At 32.7% G+C, this 19734-nt stretch overlaps 1 protein-coding gene across 6 annotated transcripts in view; it reads left to right on the top strand.

Moving 5' to 3' along the window:
* Positions 1-19734, top strand: part of ODAD2 (outer dynein arm docking complex subunit 2) — a 138350-nt gene that overhangs the window by 63962 nt on the left and 54654 nt on the right. For all 6 annotated transcript variants that reach the window (XM_039839673.1, XM_039839672.1, XM_039839671.1 and 3 more), the window contains one exon: positions 16985-17099. In XM_039839673.1, the coding sequence (XP_039695607.1) occupies positions 16985-17099 (115 nt within the window). The remainder of the gene's footprint in view (positions 1-16984; positions 17100-19734) is intronic.

Here is a 19734-nt window from a genome sequence, read left to right as displayed (position 1 = left end):
AATACTTACTTTCTAGTTCTTTACAGAAACATTTGCTGACTCTGCTTTAAGATATTCCAGACAAAGTTTTGCTTCTTTACATATTTTTATTCTTAAAATTGATTTCTCTTGCCTAATTTTATTAGCTAATTCCCTGGCACTAAGTTGAATTGTAGTGGAGATAATAGGCCTCTTTGCCTTGTTTCTGGTTTTGGTGGAAATGCCTCTAGTGTTTCTCTATTAAGTAAGATAATATCTTGAGGACTGAAGTATACATGTTTTATCGTATTAAAAAAACCTCTTTTTAAAAAATTTCTATTTTTAAAGTGTTTTTTCTTTTTTTAAATCAGAAATAGGTACTGAATCTTGTCAAAGGTTTTTTAAGCATTTATGGAGATTATGTTCCATTGTGATTTTTTCCTTACATCTGTTAATATGGTGAATGATATTAATAGGTTTCCAAACATTGAACCACTTTTGCATTCTGGGAATTTTCACTTGGTCATGGTGTACTATTTTCTTAATGTGGTGTAGGATCCCATTCGATAATATTTTATTTAGTATTTTTGTAATGATACTCATGAGTGATATTAGTCTGTTGTCCTTTTTTTACTATCTTTATCAAATCTAAGTATCATATGTTATACCCGCTTCACAAAATCAATTAGGCAGTTTTCTTTCATTTCAATACTTTGGAGTAATTTATTGAGCAATGGGACCCCTAGACTTTGAAGGTTGTGTAGAAGTCTACTGTGCAACAATATGGGCCTTGTGTGCGTGTGTGCGTGCATGTGTGTGTGTATTAGCTTTCTCTAGTTCTTCTATGGAAACTGGTCTACTTATACTTTCTACTCTAATGGGGTCAACTTTGGCAATGTGTGTTTCCTTATAACGTGATCAGTTTTGTTTGGTATATCAAGTTTATTTGAATAGTGGTTTGCAAAGTAATGTCTTATGACTTAAATTTGTCTTTTTTCAATGGTTATTTTCTCATTATTTTTTACTTTTGTATATGTGAGCTTTCTCTTGATTTTTTTTCTTAATTGGGTTATCTAGTGTAGTTTCTCTATTTTGATTTTCTGAAAAAATGTTATTTTATTAATTAGGTATGCTGTTCTATTCTCTACCTCATAAATTTCTTATTTTTATTAATTACTTGTTGCTTTCTTTTGGTTTATTTTACAATCGTTTTTCTAATGTTTGAGCTGAGAAGGTATTTTGCTTATTTGTATTCTTTTAAAAAAATAAAAGTGGTTGATGCTGTCTCTGTTTGACTCTGCTTTAAATGTCCTGTGTAGATTCTTACATGTAGTGCTTTTATTATCATTATTTCTTTAGAAATTTGTTAAGTTCAATTTGTATTTCTCCTTTAGCCCAGGAGTTGTTTATTGGATCCAAAAAAAAAAAAAATCCACATGGAAGAACTCCTTTTGGTTGTTAGATATTTATCACTACTACATTTTGGTCAGAGAGTGGTTGATTGTTTTATTTCTACTTTTTATAGAACTTACTAATGTTTTCTTTATGACCTAATATAAAATGAATTTATGTGAAGCATAGATACTTGGGATGAAGATGTAGTTCCTGTCAACAGAGTGTAAAGTTTGATGTGTATCCTTAAGATCCACTTTATTATGATCCTCTATCTCTACTTATTATTTTTGTACTGTTAATCTGTCGTATACAAACTATTGAGTTTATCTGTCTTATACTGAAAATGGTTTATTAAAATCTCTTACTAACGTACTTCTGTCTTCTCATGTCTCATGTAGTTTTTGCTTCTTAAAGTCAGATGCTGTGTTACTTGGTACATAAATGTTTCTAATCATTGTGAATTGTGGCTTTTAATAGTCCAAGTGCTATTCTTTTTCATGTTTAATAAGTTTTGGCTTGATTTCTACTTTGTCTGATATTAGAATCTTTATCCCTGCTTTTTAAATTTTTTTCATTTTTTAGAATATCTTGCTCTACTCTTTATTTTTAGTCTTTCTGAATCATTTTGTTTTAGGTGTGCCCTTTTATATAGTATATACATGAGTCTTGCTTTGTAAACCAAAATAAGAATATTTTTTCTTTTAATAAATGAATTAAGCCCATTCACATTTATGGGTATAACTGATATGTTTGGTCTCAACGATGTCATAATATTTTATAATTATTTGTATTTTGTTATATTTACTGTTTCTCTATAAGATTAGTAGTCTTTGCTCTTTTTATTTTTTATTTAGAAAGGTTTGTACTTTTATCTCTTTTTCTCTTTTTTCCTCCCATTTTTAAGTGTATCATTTCTTCTTTGTCATAACATATGACATTTGAACATTGTTATTCCATCCACACACCTGCCTTTGTTTTAATCTTGGATCAACAATTATACATGTACATGCATATTAAAATGCTCATCATCTGTTTTGTGCCAAAGTTTTGCAGTCATATTTTAATTTGGAGCTTTAATTTTGGAGCCTATCCTGTAAAAGAATCAACAAGAAGGGCTCATGGGTGCAGAATTTCCTAAGGTCTTATATGTTGAAAGTATTTTTCCTTTTTTTCCCAGCTTTATAGAGATATCAATACTTGATAAATACTTGGTTAACAAATAGAAAATATTTGATTGACAATAGAAAATTTATATTTAAGGTCTACAATGTGGTGTTTTGATATAGGTATGCCTTGTGTCATGATTACCACAATCAAGCTATGTAACACATCCACCACCTCACATAGTTACTTGTTTTTGTGTGTATGTGGTGAAAACACCTAGGATCTACTCTCAGCAAATTTCAAGTATATGATATTAATATGATGTAAATATGATATTAATATAGTTACCATGCAGAACATTAGATCCCTAAAGCTTATTCACCTTATAACTGAAAATTTGTAATTTTTGATCACTTGTCTCCCCATTTCCTCCATCTCTCAGCTTCTGTCAATCACCATTCTACTCTGTTTCTCTAAGTTCAGCTTTCTTAGATTCTATATATGAGTGATCTCGTACAATATCTTTCTGTGTCTGGTTTATTTCACTTAGCATACTGTCTTCCAAGTTGGTCCACAGTGTCACAAGTGGCAGGATTTCTTTCTGATTTAAGACTGAATAATATTCTACTATATGTATGAACCACAATTTCTTTATCTGTTCATCTGTCAGTGGGCACTTAGATTGTTTCCATACCTTAACTACTGTGAATAATGCCACAGTGAACATGGGAGCGCAGGTATCTCTTTGAGATATTAATTTTATTTCCTTTGGTTATACGCCCAGAAGCGGAATTGCTGGGTCTTATGGTAGTTCCATTTTTAATTTTTTGAGGAACCTGTATACTGTTTTCCATAAAGACTACCAATTTACATTCCCACCATCAATATGCAAGGGGGGGGGTTCTTTTTTCCACATCCTTGCCGACATTTGTTATCTCTTTCTTGTCTTTTTGTTAATAGCCATTGTAATAAGGAATGAGATGACATCTTATTGTGGATTTGATTGTCATTTCCTGGTGATTAGTACTGTTGAACACTTTTTCATTTACCTGCTGACCATTTGTATATTTTCTTTGGAGAAATGTCTTTTCAGTTCCTCTGTCTATTTTTTAATTTAATTTTTTCTTTGAGTGGGGCGGGGAGGTTGAGTTGTATGAATTCCTTATATATTTTAAATATTAACTCCTTGTCAGAAATATGGTTATAAATATTTCTCCCATTTCATAGATTGCCTCTTTGTTTCATTAATTTTTTTCTTTTGCAATGCAGAAGCACATGTGGCTATCCAGTGAAGCTATTTTTCTATAAATACTCAGAAGACAGCCTTGCTAGATATAAAATCTTTGGTTCCTACTTTTTTCATCGAATTAAGAAAATTCTGCTTCATTGTTGCCTTTTTTTTAAGTCTGATGCTAATCTAATTCTTCAGTCTTGTAAGTTATTTGATCCTTTTGTCCAGAGGCCTTGAGGATTTTTTCCTTTATTTTTATATTCTAATTAGTTGATTGCTAATTATTTGGTTAACCTGAATTATAATTCATACAGGAAAGGCAGGATAAATGTTTTTTTCTTCCTTTAAAAAATCAAATTTTAAATATATGAGTTGTCAGGAACCCTAGCAACTTCAATTGTGACAATAAGGGCTGTTTTTTTTGTATTTGTTATGAACTTGTAAATATTCGTGATTTACTTTAGTCTCTATTGTTCTTTTGTACAAAAAGCCTGGCATACATGATTCAAAACATACTAACATCCTAATGTCCTAAGTTTTTCATTCTTTTAAAATAACTTTAAAATCTAAAGGTTGGCTTTCAAATATAAGTGAGTGCCTGCCTATAAAAGAGTACATTTCATGTTCTTTAAAGACAATCAAGAAAAAAAAGTGTTTCTATTAATATTCTGTAAATATCTAGGATCCTAAGAAATTTTACATAACAATTTACCTAAATAATGTACTAATTTCCTATAATTTATCCTATAAAATATTTTCCTTCCACACATTGTAAAATAAACATCTGCAGAACTGATTGTTACATGATCTAGTGTTACATGATCATGTAATGAAAGACTCTTTTATAAAACATATACACAAGGATAGAATTAAAACTTACCATGGAATTTGTAACTCTAAATTTCCTGTCTTCTGTGGTTTAAACATAATTATGTTGCATTTACATAGTGATTTTTTTATTTTTACATTGGGTTTATTTGTTCTTTACAAAGGATAAAAAAAAGGAAAACTATGCTTGTTTGTATACAGAAGAGATTTAATCTCTTTGTGGCTGCCCAGATATTTCTTCTACTACAGAACTAGTCTTTGTGACCTTATAGAGTTTATGCAAGACATAAAATAGAGTATATGCTTCGCACATTTGTACCAGTAAGGACATTTTTCTTTCACATTTTTTTGTTATTTGTTTTTCATCTGCATACTTTTTAAAGCATATGGATTTAACTTAGATACCAAAATGCCAAATGAAAAGCAATTGTGTGAATCATTTAATCTGCTGAATCTTAGTTTTCTCATTTTAAAACAAGCTCTAGGGACTTTTAATTTGAGGATTATGCGGAATTTATTTCTCCACATTATATATCTCATCCAGCCAGTTGTGATATGGGCTTAGTTCAATAGCTGAATAAATGGGCTGTTCAGTACTATTTCCTGTGTATGTTTGTGCTCACTGTGAAATTAAAAAACAGTTTTAAAACTTTCAATTTGTAAAATATAGCACAGATGAAGTGCGAATGTAAATGAACATTTACATAGAATTATTTTCTAATAACTTAGCAAATTATTAGAAAAGGGAGATTTGTGTAACTGCCACCCAAGCCAAGAAATAGAATACTGTCATTACTCCAAAACTCCTTGGCAGCCTCTTATCACAGCCCACCTAGAGCCACCTCTCTTGCCTTTTATGATAATTAGTATCTTGCTTTGTTTTCATAATTTCATACTCGAGAATTCATCCCTCTAAAATATAGTTTAGTTTTGTTTCTATTTGGAAACAAATGTAAGCATATAGTATGTGTTGATTTTTGTCTATTTTTGTTCAAAATTCTAGATTAATTGTCCAATTTGATACATTTTAACAATTGTATGTACTCTTATAACCACCAGTCAAAATAAAATATAAAACATTTCCTTCTCCCAACAAGGTTTACTCATAGTATTATCCAATCAATCCCACTTCCACCCTAAGCAACTGCTTTCTGATTTCCTTCACTATATGTTAGTTTGCCTATTCTAGGAGTGGAATTTCTGAATCATACGATGGAAGTTTAAGCTCATTAGAACTTCCAAATAGTATACAAAAGTGGTTGTACAATTTTACATTTTCATCAGTGCCAATATTTAGTGTTGTTGGTCTTTTTAAAAAATTTAGTCCTTCTAATAGGAAAAAAATGGTATGTCATTGTAGATTTCATTTTTCGGATGAAAATGATGAGTAATTGATGAGTAATTACTAATGATGAGTGATTTTCCATGTGCTTATTGTCCATGTGTATTATTTTGCAGTTTATTCATGTGTTTTGTCCATTTTAAATTGGATTTTTTTGGAGCTTTTTTTAGTGATTTGAAGTTCTTTTCATATTCTAGATACAAATTCATCGTTAAATTTCTGTGCTATAGAATAACTTTTTTCCCTCTCTGTGTCTCTTCTAATCAGTCTCTCTGAGAGAACTCATTTATATAAACTATAAGCTAAAAATGATTTGGAAAAAAAAACAAAAAACAAAACAAGAATATGCAACAGAGATCATATATTGCCTACAAAGCCTAAAATATTCACTGTCTGGCTCTTTACATAAAAAGTTTGTTAACCCTTGTTCAAGTGGTTTATTCATCTTATTTTCATTATTTATTGTACTTATTTGGGTTTTAAAGTTGTGATTATTGATATTAGATAAGTCAACTTTTTTCTAGTATATAAGCATTTAAAGCTCTAAGCACGGTTTTAGCTTCATCCACAAATATAAGTTGTGCTTTCGCTTTTATTCAATTCGAAATGTTTCCTACTTTTCTCTGTGATTTCTATTTGGCCCAGGGCTTAACTTCTAAAAATTTGGGTATTTTCTAGATACTACATTGCTTCTGATTTTCTCTTTGGCCCAGAACTTAACTTCTAAAAATTTGGATATTTTCAGGATACTACATTGCTTCTGATTTCTAGTTTAAAACTATGTGGTCAGAGATTATATTCTTTATGATTTAAGTTCTCTCATATTTAGCTTTATTGCCCAAACATGTTTCATATGCACTGGGAAAAAAATGTATACTATGTAGCTGTATTCTATAGTAATATTTTTTAAAATGTTGATTAGGCCACTTGTTCAGTGTGTTGTTCAGTCTTTTATATATTCACATGTTTTTTTTTTTTCTATTTTTTTCTATCAACTCCTAAGAAAGGGATGTTAAAATCTTCCATAATGGGTATAGATTTATTTCTAGTTTTTCCTCTGTAATCGTCTTCATTGACAGTGAGAAGCTGATTTCCGTCCTTACTTATTTGACTGATCTCCCTATATGTAACCAGTCTTCTATCTTCATTCCTATTTTGTCCCCTTTGCAGATGCTCTTCACCCTGCTGTGACTCTGGTTCAGCATGCTGGATTGCCCAGGCACCTGGATGCTCTCTTTAGCTTATTTTGGCTCTGGTACCCCATCCTGGGCCACCTTTCCCTTCTAATACTTTACTACTCACGCTGCTCCACCTCTGACTTCCCATGCAAGGCTTCTCCACTATGTTGACACCCTCCTCACCCTGTTCAGGCTTTGTCACCACACAACAGCTGATTCTCAGTAGGGACATCCCCTCATTCTGCTAGGGTTCTGTCTTCCCACACTGAGTTGTACCCCCAACTCAAAGTGCTCTGATCACTTTATTTAGTATCAGATATCCCATCGCTGGTTTTCCCTATATGTAGAGATTCCCTGTTCATCCTCCTGTTCCTCTTCCTGGAGCTCTCATACTCCATTCGGAGCCACTAAACTCATCTTGCCTTCCACTGTGGATGCCTACATTGTTCTGCCCCACATTATTACTTTAGGGCTGAATTGTTCAGGAGGCAAAGGGAAGGGGCTTTACCATAATTTTTGAAGAATATCTTCACTGGGTATAGAAGTCTAGATTGTCATTTTCCTGTGAAAAGTCAGCTTTTATCATAATTTTTATCATAATTTCCTATACCTAATTGTCCTTTTTCTTTAGCTACTTTTAAGATCTGCTCCTTATCTTTGGGTTTCAGCAGTTTGATTACATGTTTAGGTATGATTTTCATTGTATTTATCCCATTTAAGGTTCACCGAGCTTCTTGAACCTGTAGATTAATGTCTTCCATCAATTTTAGAAAGTCTTCAGTCACTGTCTTTACAAATATTCTTTGGTCTCATTCTGTCTTTCCTCCTCCTCCTGTACCTCCATATATTGTTTCATTTAATATATCCCTCAGACATTGGACTCTGGACATTTTTTGGTGATTTTTTTTCTTTATTTTTCAATTTGGATACCTTTTTGCCCTCTTATGTCCAGTTTGCTGTTAAGCCCTTATAATAAACTCTTCATTTCTTGTACCTTAGTTTTCAAATCTAGCATTTTTATTTTGGTCCTTTTAAAATAATTTTTGATGTCTCTGGTCTCAGAATTTTTTTCTGAATCCAATTATAAACATTTTTGAAAAGTGCAAAATCATAGTCAAATTATATAAGTGCCTCCTAATCAGGAAGCAACAAATTATTTTATAGAATTAAAGGGTATCCATTTTGTGGGTTGTTGTTCAGTCATTAGAACTCATACATGTATTAAAAACAAACAACTAACGGTACAGGTATGGATAGATCAATGGAATACAATAGATAGCACTATATATTGATGACTATATCTATATAAATGCCTATCAAAATTTAAGATATGATAATAGCGTTTTCATGAAGAAAAAAGCTGAATCCCTACTTCCTTCTTATAGAAAATTCAGGTAATTAAAATATTTAACTATAAACAAAGTAAGTTATAAGAGAGCAGAAGAAATATGCAATTTTATTATCTTGGGGCGTGGGTGGCTAAGCATAAGCTAAAGATCAAAATTATAAAGGAAATGATGGATTTAGTTACATAAAATTTTAAATTTTGAGGAAGAATGAAAATGAGAAAGGAGAAAAATCTCCTTTGCTTCCAGTGAAGAGGACTACTAAAATAACTCCTTATGTAACAAAGTGGTCAGTAACGGGAAAGGATTAAACATTATTCTGCCTTTCTGGAGGATAACTAAGCCCCATTTAATGAGGAAAAGCTCTTCTTTATAGAAGAATGCGAGGTAACAAATAGAGTAGACAGAATTAGAAAAATCACTGTAACTACCAATAAAATAATTCTTTTAGGCAAGAATAATTATCAGATGCTAAAACTGTAAAGAAGGGAAAAGTTTATTGGGACAGGACCTTCTCACAGTGACCAAGTGAGACCCCAATGAAAATGGAAAGAATATGTCTTTACAATGGAGAGTTCTAGTGGTCATCATTGTAAATAAATGACCAAACTTGGCATCTAAGAATGAGACAATTGGGCATTATGAGCCTCTTTATGTGTTCAATGTGAGGTACCTAGTATCACCTATGGTGTATTTTGCAAAAAATGTGTAATTTGAATCAAGCTCAGACTTTAAATCTAACTTCCTGTTTATAGAAAATGGGATAGACGGGCAAGTTAAATAACACCAAGGAAGCAATCAGACAAGTTCAAATTGTGGGATTTTCTACAAGACATCAAGCCTGATCTCCTTAGAGTCAATGCCATAAAAATGTTCTAAATTAAATGAGACTTAAAAAACATATTAAAAACATATGCTCTTTTTTTGAATCCAGGTTTTGTTTGTTTGTTTTTTAAAGAGCTCTAAAGGAGTTTTTGAGAACAATTGGGAATATTCGAATCTGAACTGTATATTTAATTATGTTAGGGAATTTCACAGATGTAATAATGGTACAATGATAATATGAAAGATTGCACTTACGTGTAAAAGATTAAATTTTTTAAATTTTTGTGAATGTTATGACATCTATAACTTGCAAATTGTTTTGAAAAAAATGAACACATGGTTATATTAATAGATGACACAAATATGTAAACTTTGAGGGTTGTGTCTACTGGTATTTACTAATTAAAAAAACTTCTTAAGCATGTTTGAAATTTTCCATAATGAGAAGAGAGAAAAAAATTGAGGAAAAAAGTAAATATTTTTACACTTGATAGAATGGCAAAATTAAGATAGTACCCAATGCTGGTGACTGGTATTCTCATGATCTGTTTATGGGAATCAAATTGACATAACTTTTATGGAGTACAGTCTGTCGATATGTATTAATATTTAAAATATGTAAAATTTTTAATGAGCAATTCCATTCTTAGTATTTCTCCTAAGAATATAATCAGTGTATTGCAAAAAAGATGCAAGGATGGCCTTTGCAATATTATTTTTTTCTGTTATTATGCAAAACTAAAAAGAATCTAATTTACATCAATAAAGGATCAATTAAATATGATCCTTTATTGTACACCATTACAACAATACCATCTAGCCATTTAAAAGTGATTATTGTAAATCCATATTCACTGTATTCATTGACAATGGAGGAAGCTCTATCATATATATTGAATTAGTAAGGCAAGTTATAAAACACCACATATAGAACAACTCCATAATGTTGCATGTCCACATGTTTGCTTAGAGACTAGAAAATTCTTTATACAGAGACCAGGGAATTGGGAAAATTTGGGTGATTTTTTAAAATTTCTCTTCATCATAACTTTTTGTATTATAGTTGACCCTTGAACAATGTGGAGGTTAGGGGCACCAACCCCTCACATAGTCAAAAATCTGCACTTAACTTTTGACTTAACTACTAATAGCCTACTGTTGACTGGAAGCCTTACCAGTAACGTAAACAATTGACACATATTTAATATATGTATTAATACTGTATCCTTAGAATAAAGTAAGCTAGAGAAAAGAAAATGTTATTAGGAAAATCCTAAAGAAGACGAAATACATTTAAAGTGTTTATTGAAAAAAAATCCACATAAAAGTAGACCCACATAGTTTGAACCCATTTTGTTCAAGACTCAACTGTACTTTGATTTTCTACCTGAGAATTTATTAGCTTATATGTTGAAAAAGTCTCATGCTTTTGAAAACTGTTGAATGATATGAATAAAACTCATGGTAATATGTAAGTGTAAAATCCAACAGGAAACCAAATCGTATTTACTTACAATCCATTGAAGTAGTTTCCTGTTTTGTTAGAATTTATTGATATTGGGGGAAATTAGCAATGCATGCTGCTTCTGTAGTTTTGTTACAAGCTGACTCCTGCAATTGTATATACTGCTCATTTTTAAATGAACCCTGGGCTTCTAGAATCCTTTATATTCCATTCATTTGTTTTCACACAGAGCTTTCCGGGTCTGCCCTGTATAACTCTGCAGACTCATTCCTCATCCCCAAGCACATCATCCCCAGGGCCAAAACTCCACTGTGCTCCAAGCAGTCCCCCAAACCTATTCAGCTTGAGATGCCTCTTTCCTTTGTCCACTCACCCTCCTGGCCTGGAAACTTCCTTTTCACTCCTATAATTTATACATTCCTGATGATATTGAGATAGGGATTTAAATTTAGGATTAAAATGTGGATTTCTTGCAATATTCTACTCAATAATGTACAATTAATCTCTGTTATCTAAATTAGAACAAATTATTTCATAAGCCACATGGAGTGTCACTGCAAGTTTACTTTATTGAATTCAAACCCAAATCAACTAGATTGTCTTTTCTATCAGTGCTGGTAACATGGTGCCCACACACACTCAAGTGAGGCTGTGTGCCTGGATAAAAATCAGAATTTTCTTGGTTCAATATTATATAATATTTTTCTAGTATATATGTGTAAATTTATAATATTCTCTAAATAAATCTTAGCAGTCTAATCACTGGATATAGATAGAACGATAGGTTAATCTAAGATTATTTGCACAGTTACCATCCTCTGAAATGGAACTAATATTATCTCCTTGTTATTGTATTGCCTATCTCATTAGATGATGGATATCTAATATCCTGAGTTTAATAGATGAGGAAACTCAAGCTTCAGGAGATTAAATGTTTGCCCAGTGTCATGGTTATAAGCAGTAGTCTTGGGATTTGAATACATGGATATATAATTATCTAGTCTATGGTCTTTCGATAATAGCAGGTAACACTTAGGCAGGTGCTGACTACTCTTAGATTGATTTCTATATCTGTTTTGTTATTTTGAAAAGTACTCACTCAATCATAGCCATAAAACCCCCAAATCCAGGTAAAAATATAAATTTATCCACTAATAATTTTAAGTGTTTAATTATTTAGGGAGTTTATTTTATTACTCCAAATATTTAGGGATGTTTATAGTTGCATCATACCATTTTTACAATGTACTCACCAAAGTCATGTACATTTTTTTAATAAAGGAAAGAATAAATGATGTTTTGTGCATACAACCAACATGTTATACAGAATTGGTCAGGCCACTCTACCTGTTTTCTCATTGTATTAAAAAGTATTGGAGTAAATTTACTCTAGGTTCCAACACTAATATTTGATGAATGTAAGGATGTCTGAATAACTTTTATTTAGTGTTTATTGGTTGTCTCCATGCCAGGGACAACACTAGCTAGGTCCTGGAGTACCTGTAGTCCTGTGGCTGGCTCTGTTTCATTGTTTCATTGACACTGTCTCCTTGCACCCTCTGTCTCTCCTTCTCTGTTTGATTGTCCTCTAGTCACTTCTCAGTATTTTATATAGTATACAGATTTCTCTTTTATATCATTTCCCAAAAGAATATAGCTCCATGAGAGCAGGGATTTCTTTCCTGATGGAAACAAATTCCTAGTGCCTCAAAAATTGCCCGGCACGTGATAGGCACTCTCTTCGTATTTACTGTAAGAATGAATAATTTTTCTGAGAAAAAGTTTCTAGAGTTTTTCTAATCATATTGCTTACACAACTATAAAAAGATAGATCATCATCCTGCTTTACCAAGGCCAAGGAATTCTGGAACATCCTTTTCCAGAGGCTGTCACGTTCATAACTTTCCTCCAAATTTGGTCTCCCATAGCTTCTTTAAAATAATACATAGAGATATATACATGAAAACTTTGAGACTTTTTTATAAAAAAGTAAAATTCTTGTTTAATTGTTTTTCACAGGGATGATCATTCAATTCCGACATCATTTACGTTTCTGTTTTCACTGAATTGCCAACTTGGTTTCAAAACCTACAGATACTCGTTGTGGTCCTTAATGTGGTTTAAGAACATCGTGATCTGGGTAACCACATGTAGTGTGAGCCATTGTCATACAACAGTATTTATCTGTGCAGTTTTCATCAAATATTATGAAATTTTTAGAAATCATGCAAACTTATGGGTTCAAAATAGATTTATTGACATTGACAGAAAGAAATGCTACAACCTTAGCCACATCTACTATGTGGGCACAAACATTTCACATTTGTTCATATGTGGCCTCAGTGGGCAGACAAGCCAGCCAGACTTCTTAACAATTCTGGCAAATGTTAAAGAAACTGAAAAACATAAGTACTGCATCTTTTTTGGTTCATTTGTTTTTTTAATAGCCAGAATATATATATGTATATGTTATTCTGCCAGCCACCCAGTTTGATTTTTATGATGAGTTGAGGATTTTGAAAACATAATTTTGATTTGTTTTTATAATGTCAAAGAATTGCTGTTAAATTCTATTGATAGTAAAAATGGGAAGAGCCAACATAGTGCTGGATATGAACTCAACAGCAAGATGCTAATCAAAATAAAAAACAATGCAAAAGGAGATAGACCCACTGCAAATGGACAGTGGCAAAAATTAATACCACATATTAGCCCATCATTGTATATGCAAAAAGCAAAAAAGTTGTACAGAAATTCTATACAAATGCACTTTGAACTTGGAGACAATTTCAGATGAAAACTTTCTCTACTGATTGTATTTAGAATTTGAGCATGTCCTTTGTAAGTATGAGGTTAAGAATGAATGTATTTGTATTGGGAGAGATTTTTGATTCATTAAGAAAGGAGGCTATCCTGTTTCAGGCCCATTTAACCGATATTCACTGGCTACAGTTGTGTGCCTAAGCATAGTGGGCATATCATTCCTGCTGTCATGGAGATTACACAATAACTGAGGTCATAAACAGCATACATACATGACCACAACAAAGCAAAGCAATGCGTTATAAGTGCCAGAAAAGGGGACAGCAAAACTCACAAGAAGCTTAAAGGAGGAAGAAACCAAAGAATTTGTGGGAGAGGTTTTGTTTTTAAAACTGTGACCTTAAAAGATGGGTTATTATAACAAAAGATGGCAATGGCATGGGCAAAGGCTTATAGTTGGGAGAATTTCTGTGGCTCGTGAGTCAACCGGTGTCTCCTGTATGTGTTCGCAGGGAACTCTATGACACATCAATTGTAGCATTTATTATAATACATTATAATGATCTCTTTATCTCCCTTAGTAGACTCTAGGTTCCTGAAAGACAATTGAAATCCTCATTATTTGCAGATTTTGTATTTGTGAATTCGTATCCCTGCTAAAATTTATTTGTAACCCCTAAATCAATGCTTAGAGCATATTCACCATCAATCTTGGACATGCGCAAAGCAGTGAAAAATTTGAGTCACCTGGTACACGTTTCCAGCTGAGATTGAAGAAGGCCACTATCTGCCTTCTTGTTTCAGCTCATAGTGTAAACAAGTGTCCATTTCATGGTCTATTTAGCACCCTGTTTCTCACATTTGTGTGCTTCAAGCTGGCGATTTTACTGTTAAAAATGGCCCCGAAGCAGAGTGCTGCCGCGCTGTCTAGTCTATGGTTCCTAAGCACACGAAGGCTGGATGCACCTGGCGGAGAAAATGTGTGTTGGCTTCATAGTGCTATTGGCCCTGGGTTCCATGTCAATGAATCAACCACGTGTTTTAAATAAGGTGCCTTTAAACAGAAACACACAAAACAAGGTTATATATCGATGAGTTGATGAAAATGTTCTGACTAGAGGCCCTCAGAGACAAAATTTTATATTTCTCCTAGGAACGTGGTTCAGTATTTACTAATTCACTGTTTGCAGCAACTTTACAGAACATAACTACCCCCAGTAGCAAGAATTGACTGTATCTGTTATTTCTGTTTGCTTAGCACTTATTGTTTAGTAGATGGCCAAACAGTTTTATTAGAGAATGTCTACATATAGGGAATTGGGAGGAATACAGCAGCTCCTTGGACATGTTGAATACAGAGTTCAAGAACTGAAGTTTTAATACACTGCAGGTGATGGGAAGCCCTTGGAGACTTTCTCCTGGGGGTGATCTTTCTGTGTTGATTGAACGTGCTGTGTGGTGTGATGAACAGAATGAATATCCCTGGGGTCCGGCCCTCAGGAAGTTACTGCAAAAGCTCAGAAGGTCCTTTAAGAAGATGAATTTCACAGGTATATCTAGGATGGATTGGAACTGAGAGAAATCGAAGATACAAAACCAAGTTTTGTAGCCACAGCAGCAGTCCTGATATGAAGTAGTAAAGACCAGGATTAGTAGGTGTTGCAGGGAGAACGGAGGACTTGGGGAGGGGATACTCGAGTTATTGTGAAGTAAACATTAGTGGTCAGTGGGTTGATACAGGGGATGAGGAAGATGGAAGTGGAAGGGACAAAACTAAACTCTGAAGTTGGCTACCCCTGACTTTGTTAGTTCCTGTGTTTGAAAATGTTTTCTGAAAATATTTTCCTCCTCTAAGGTTATTTATTACTCTGTAATGTGCTGAGTTATTTTTATGACATCAGTAATGGGGTTAAAATGCTCATCCTATGTAACTAAGTAGCTAATGAATTGCCTTGGGTTTGGGGTGAGGGTTGGGGACAGTAGATCTCGTTTTATAATTAATAGTGAGTGATTATAGTTAGTTGTGAAATTTTGCCTGGGGAGGAGGTCCAGCATTGAGTTATCCTTTTTATTTTAAACTGAAAATGTGTGCCATCTGAATGACTTCCACTCTAATGAAAAGTTATATCCAGCATTGTATAGATATTACTAATGCAAATGTTACTGCTACATTTGTGAGAGGGTAAGACAGACCTGTCATTCATTGAGAAATTATGTGCAGAAAAATAGAGACCCAAGGAGCAGAATCAGTTATGTTTTCAGTGGCATATGTAAAGCAGTAAGCTTAAGTTTATAAAGTAAATCTTTTGCTGTGAAGTGCTCAGTATCTCTCTTTACAGCTTCCATAAATTGAGAAATAAAACTTTGTTTTCTCTCAGCATGATATTGACAAAACTTCAGGTTTCGAAAGGTATTTAGTTAAACTTTGGGTTAAAACACTTTCTCAATGCATTTTTTTCTTATTATAAGTTATTTTTTAAAGAAAGAGTTTATATCTTACTATACTCTATTTGCAATTACCAATTGTTTTATACAGTTATGCAGAAATGACATCCTACTTGGAACCTTTGGAATAATACTTTTTTTTCTGGCAAACTCATCTCAGCTAATCAAGAAATGAAGATGTTTTTATGTTGACTTTCAGAAAGAATTTGAATGGCATTTTAAGCTAGCAGTATTTGTTCTGTCCGTGGCTAAAAACTACATGTGTTTAACGCAATTTGAGATTAAAAAAATCAAAGAAATTTTGATGTTCTTTATCTTTTCTCATCTGCTTTGAGTTTAACATATCTTTCTGAACAAAACCGTGTTTGTAAATGATATTAAGTTTTGTTTGGCCTTCTTCTCAACTGCAAGCACTCAGTGGACGTTAATTTGAGGTTCTGCTCCCTGGACTGATTGATGTATAAACAGAAGACAGATGGTGTAGAGATGACTCTGATGATAATTCATTTTTCAGCTAGTCATGAAGATATTTTGATTACAGAGTGTTTAAGTAATTATAACACAGTCGGAGCACATGGAAAACAAGTTACGTGTTATTCGTGCCCAACAAAGGATGCACTGTGGTGTAATGATTTTAATTCCTAATACTAGATTAGGACTGGCGGAGTTTAAAATATGTCATACAGTAAGGTAAGTCAATTAAACATAGACCAAATAAAAAAGGTAACTGCAGAGTTGTGAGGCATAAATATTTGTTTTGGGAAATATTTAGATGTTACTATATGAAAGAAACTAGTATTTTTACATCTAGCTAACAGTCTGTGTACAGCTAATTAAAAAATTACATGGCTTGACTTTAAGTTTATGTGAATCATAATTATCATGTAGCTTGCTTTCCGTGTCATGAATTTAAAATTGAAATCAGAGCACTCACAATTCAATGGCATGTTATATCCTTGCTGTTGTTGAAGTTAAAAAAAAAAAAATCAAGCCAAATGTCAAAAGGAGAAAAAACAATTAGAATTGTGTGAATAGATAGGCCATTTAAATTTTCATTTTCATGTGCTAATTACAGTTTATACCTCTATTTTGGTTTCACAATAGGATCATTGATCGCTTAGATGGAGTTCGTTTGTTGTGGTCCCTGCTGAAAAATCCTCACCCAGACGTTAAGGCCAGTGCAGCTTGGGCTCTTTGTCCCTGCATCCAAAATGCTAAGGTAATAGACTGCAGATCAATTGATTCTAGAATTTCTAATACCATATTGAATAACGCATCACAGGTCACTAATCGCTTTTGGCTTATTTTTGGTCAGATTTATCTGGTGGAAAAGAGTGCTTAACACTTGTGCCAAAATAATTTTTGAGCAATGCCTTTTCCTAGTCAGTTTTTCAATGCCAACTGAAACTAGGCAGCAGTTATTACCAGGTTCTGCCTGGCTGGTGCAATTGAAATGAGTACTCCAGGTAAATCAAGATGAAGAAGTTGACTGTTCTTATCTCTTGAATGATAAGAAAATTGACTGTATATTGGCTACTTTCAGAAGGACAAGACTGCTTCTATTTTATTTATAGCCTCAAATGTGGCAGGGAGAGATCACTACATTTTTTTGTTACCTTGAAAAAGTCACTTAATTTCACAAATCTTACTTTTCTTATGTGCAATAAAGATGATATAAAACCTATGGATGAAATATTTTCACAAGAACAAAGACTGAACTAAAAGTTGCTGAAGACTTAGCTCTTCATTTATAAATTTTATTATCTTTAAAGATCTCTTTTCAGCCTATATCTGTTAACTTTACTTAAAATTCTTTGCTATAGGTTTAGAGATTTCCCTTTAAGATCCTTGTTGCTAGAGGTATTTCTCTTTGTTGAACATTTTTATCTAAAGAATTTAATTCCTATAATAAATTTAATGCAATTCTAAATATCATCCTAAATGTTTTTGACTAGAAATAATCTTTTGTAAAAAGTGAATTGTGATATATACTAATATAATCTATGACTTTTCTGGACAGTCATAGATTAAGAAAGGGTTTCTGGAAATAAAAATATATTTAGCAAAACAGTAAATTTAGTAGAAGAGACAAATACCAGATTGGGTATGACTGAGTATTATCTGGAAGATAAAGTCTAGTAAATGGAAATGTAAAAAAAAAAGTAAAAAGGAAATATGTCATGAAAACACCAGAAAGAAAGAGAGCAATTGAAAAGAAGAACTAGCCATTTAAAAAAATGGTGGGTAGTGGGGAAGTCTCTGTAAACTGAAGCTCTGAAGAAAGATTATAGTCTTCACTTGATCTTAGCCAAAAGGCCAAAAATGATGTGATTATAGTCATCAGATCGAAAAGACCCACTTAGTGCAAAGCAGGAAAAACAAAGTTATCTATACGCAACATAAATTAAAATGCGATGTTTTCAGAAACTAAAGGAAAGGAAAAACTTACAAAGAACAAGAATCATACCAGTATTAGACTTAACATTGTTCACAATAAATTCTAAAACAAAATTAAACAAAGCCTTTACTGTCCTTAGTGGAAAATCTTTTTATCCCAGAATTCTATATCCTGCAAAACTAGCATTCAAGTGAGTGTAGAATAAGGACAGAATAAAGACATTTTTTTCTTTTAGAATTGTGAAGATTCAGGAAATTTATCCTCTATGAATCTTTTCTAAAAAAAAAAAAAAAAAATTAGAATATCTTCCAACAAAACAAAAGATTCTAAGAAAAAGAATAAAATGAATTACAGAAACAATAATTACCATAAAATAATTAGAATCTATAGTTAAATGTGAATTTGTGTTGATAATATGTCTTTCAAATTATTAAGAAAGAATTTTTTTTAAATAATGGCATAAAATAAAAGCAAATAATATTATCATATTAACAATCTGAAGCTAAACTATCAGATGATTCAGAAAACATGTTAGGTAGTGGAAGGTAATAGGTAAAAATATATAAAGGTCTTTAATTTTCCAGGAAAAGAGTGTTATAGATACTGGTTAATTGTCAATCATCATTAAAAATATAAATTTAAATACAGAAGTTAATATTTTCATTGGCAAGATACCATTTTGTGTAGATAACATTTCTACTTAGTGCTTTTATTATGTACAAATTATATCCTTTATTATGATGGACTTCAACTCCAAATCTACCTACTTATCTATTACTGATATTAAAAGATATTCCAATATTTCCATTTTTATTATCCCTGCCCAGAATGTCTGTCCTGAAGGGCCAACTGGTCTCCTATGCTAGCTACCTAAACTGAACCACACTCAGACTTTAAACACAACACAACCTGTCTGTCTTTAGCTCGTGGCCCCAAGGCCTAGACTAGATCCACGACTCCATGAAGAGCTCCTGCTCGTTCCATTGCTCACCTGCCCTCTGCATGCTCTCTATTCCCACCAACTTAGTATCTTTGAATTCTTCTCAAGAAACAAAAATAACTTCAGCTCCCTTCTTCTCACTCCTGAGGGAAAGACAGAGTCACGAAGAAAAGAAATCTTTCCCATGTTCACTTCATTTCCAAGAAGATTTTTCCCGGGTGATCGCTTTGTGAAGAAAAATCCCTATTGCTTTAGAAAATAATGGATGTCCTAAAAGTCTTAGTGCTGTTTTAAGATTTGAGACCTTCAAAGATGTAAATACTACAAACTTTAGAAAATGTATTCAGTGTACCACTCTGGGGTGGGGGATATTTTTAAAATGTCTTTGATACATACCGTTGTGTGTGCCATACAGTGGGATAACATTATGCTGATAATGGGGAGGCGATGCGTGTGTGCACATAGGGATATGTGGGAAATTTCAATACCTTCTGCTCATTTTTTCTGTGAACTTAA

This window comes from Pteropus medius, unplaced genomic scaffold (assembly GCF_902729225.1).
Source record: "Pteropus medius unplaced genomic scaffold, Ma_sr-lr_union100, whole genome shotgun sequence".
In the NCBI taxonomy this organism is placed as follows: Eukaryota; Metazoa; Chordata; class Mammalia; order Chiroptera; family Pteropodidae; genus Pteropus; species Pteropus medius.
The sequence above is the reverse complement of the archived record's forward strand: the minus strand, read 5'-3'. Positions and strand labels throughout refer to the sequence as shown.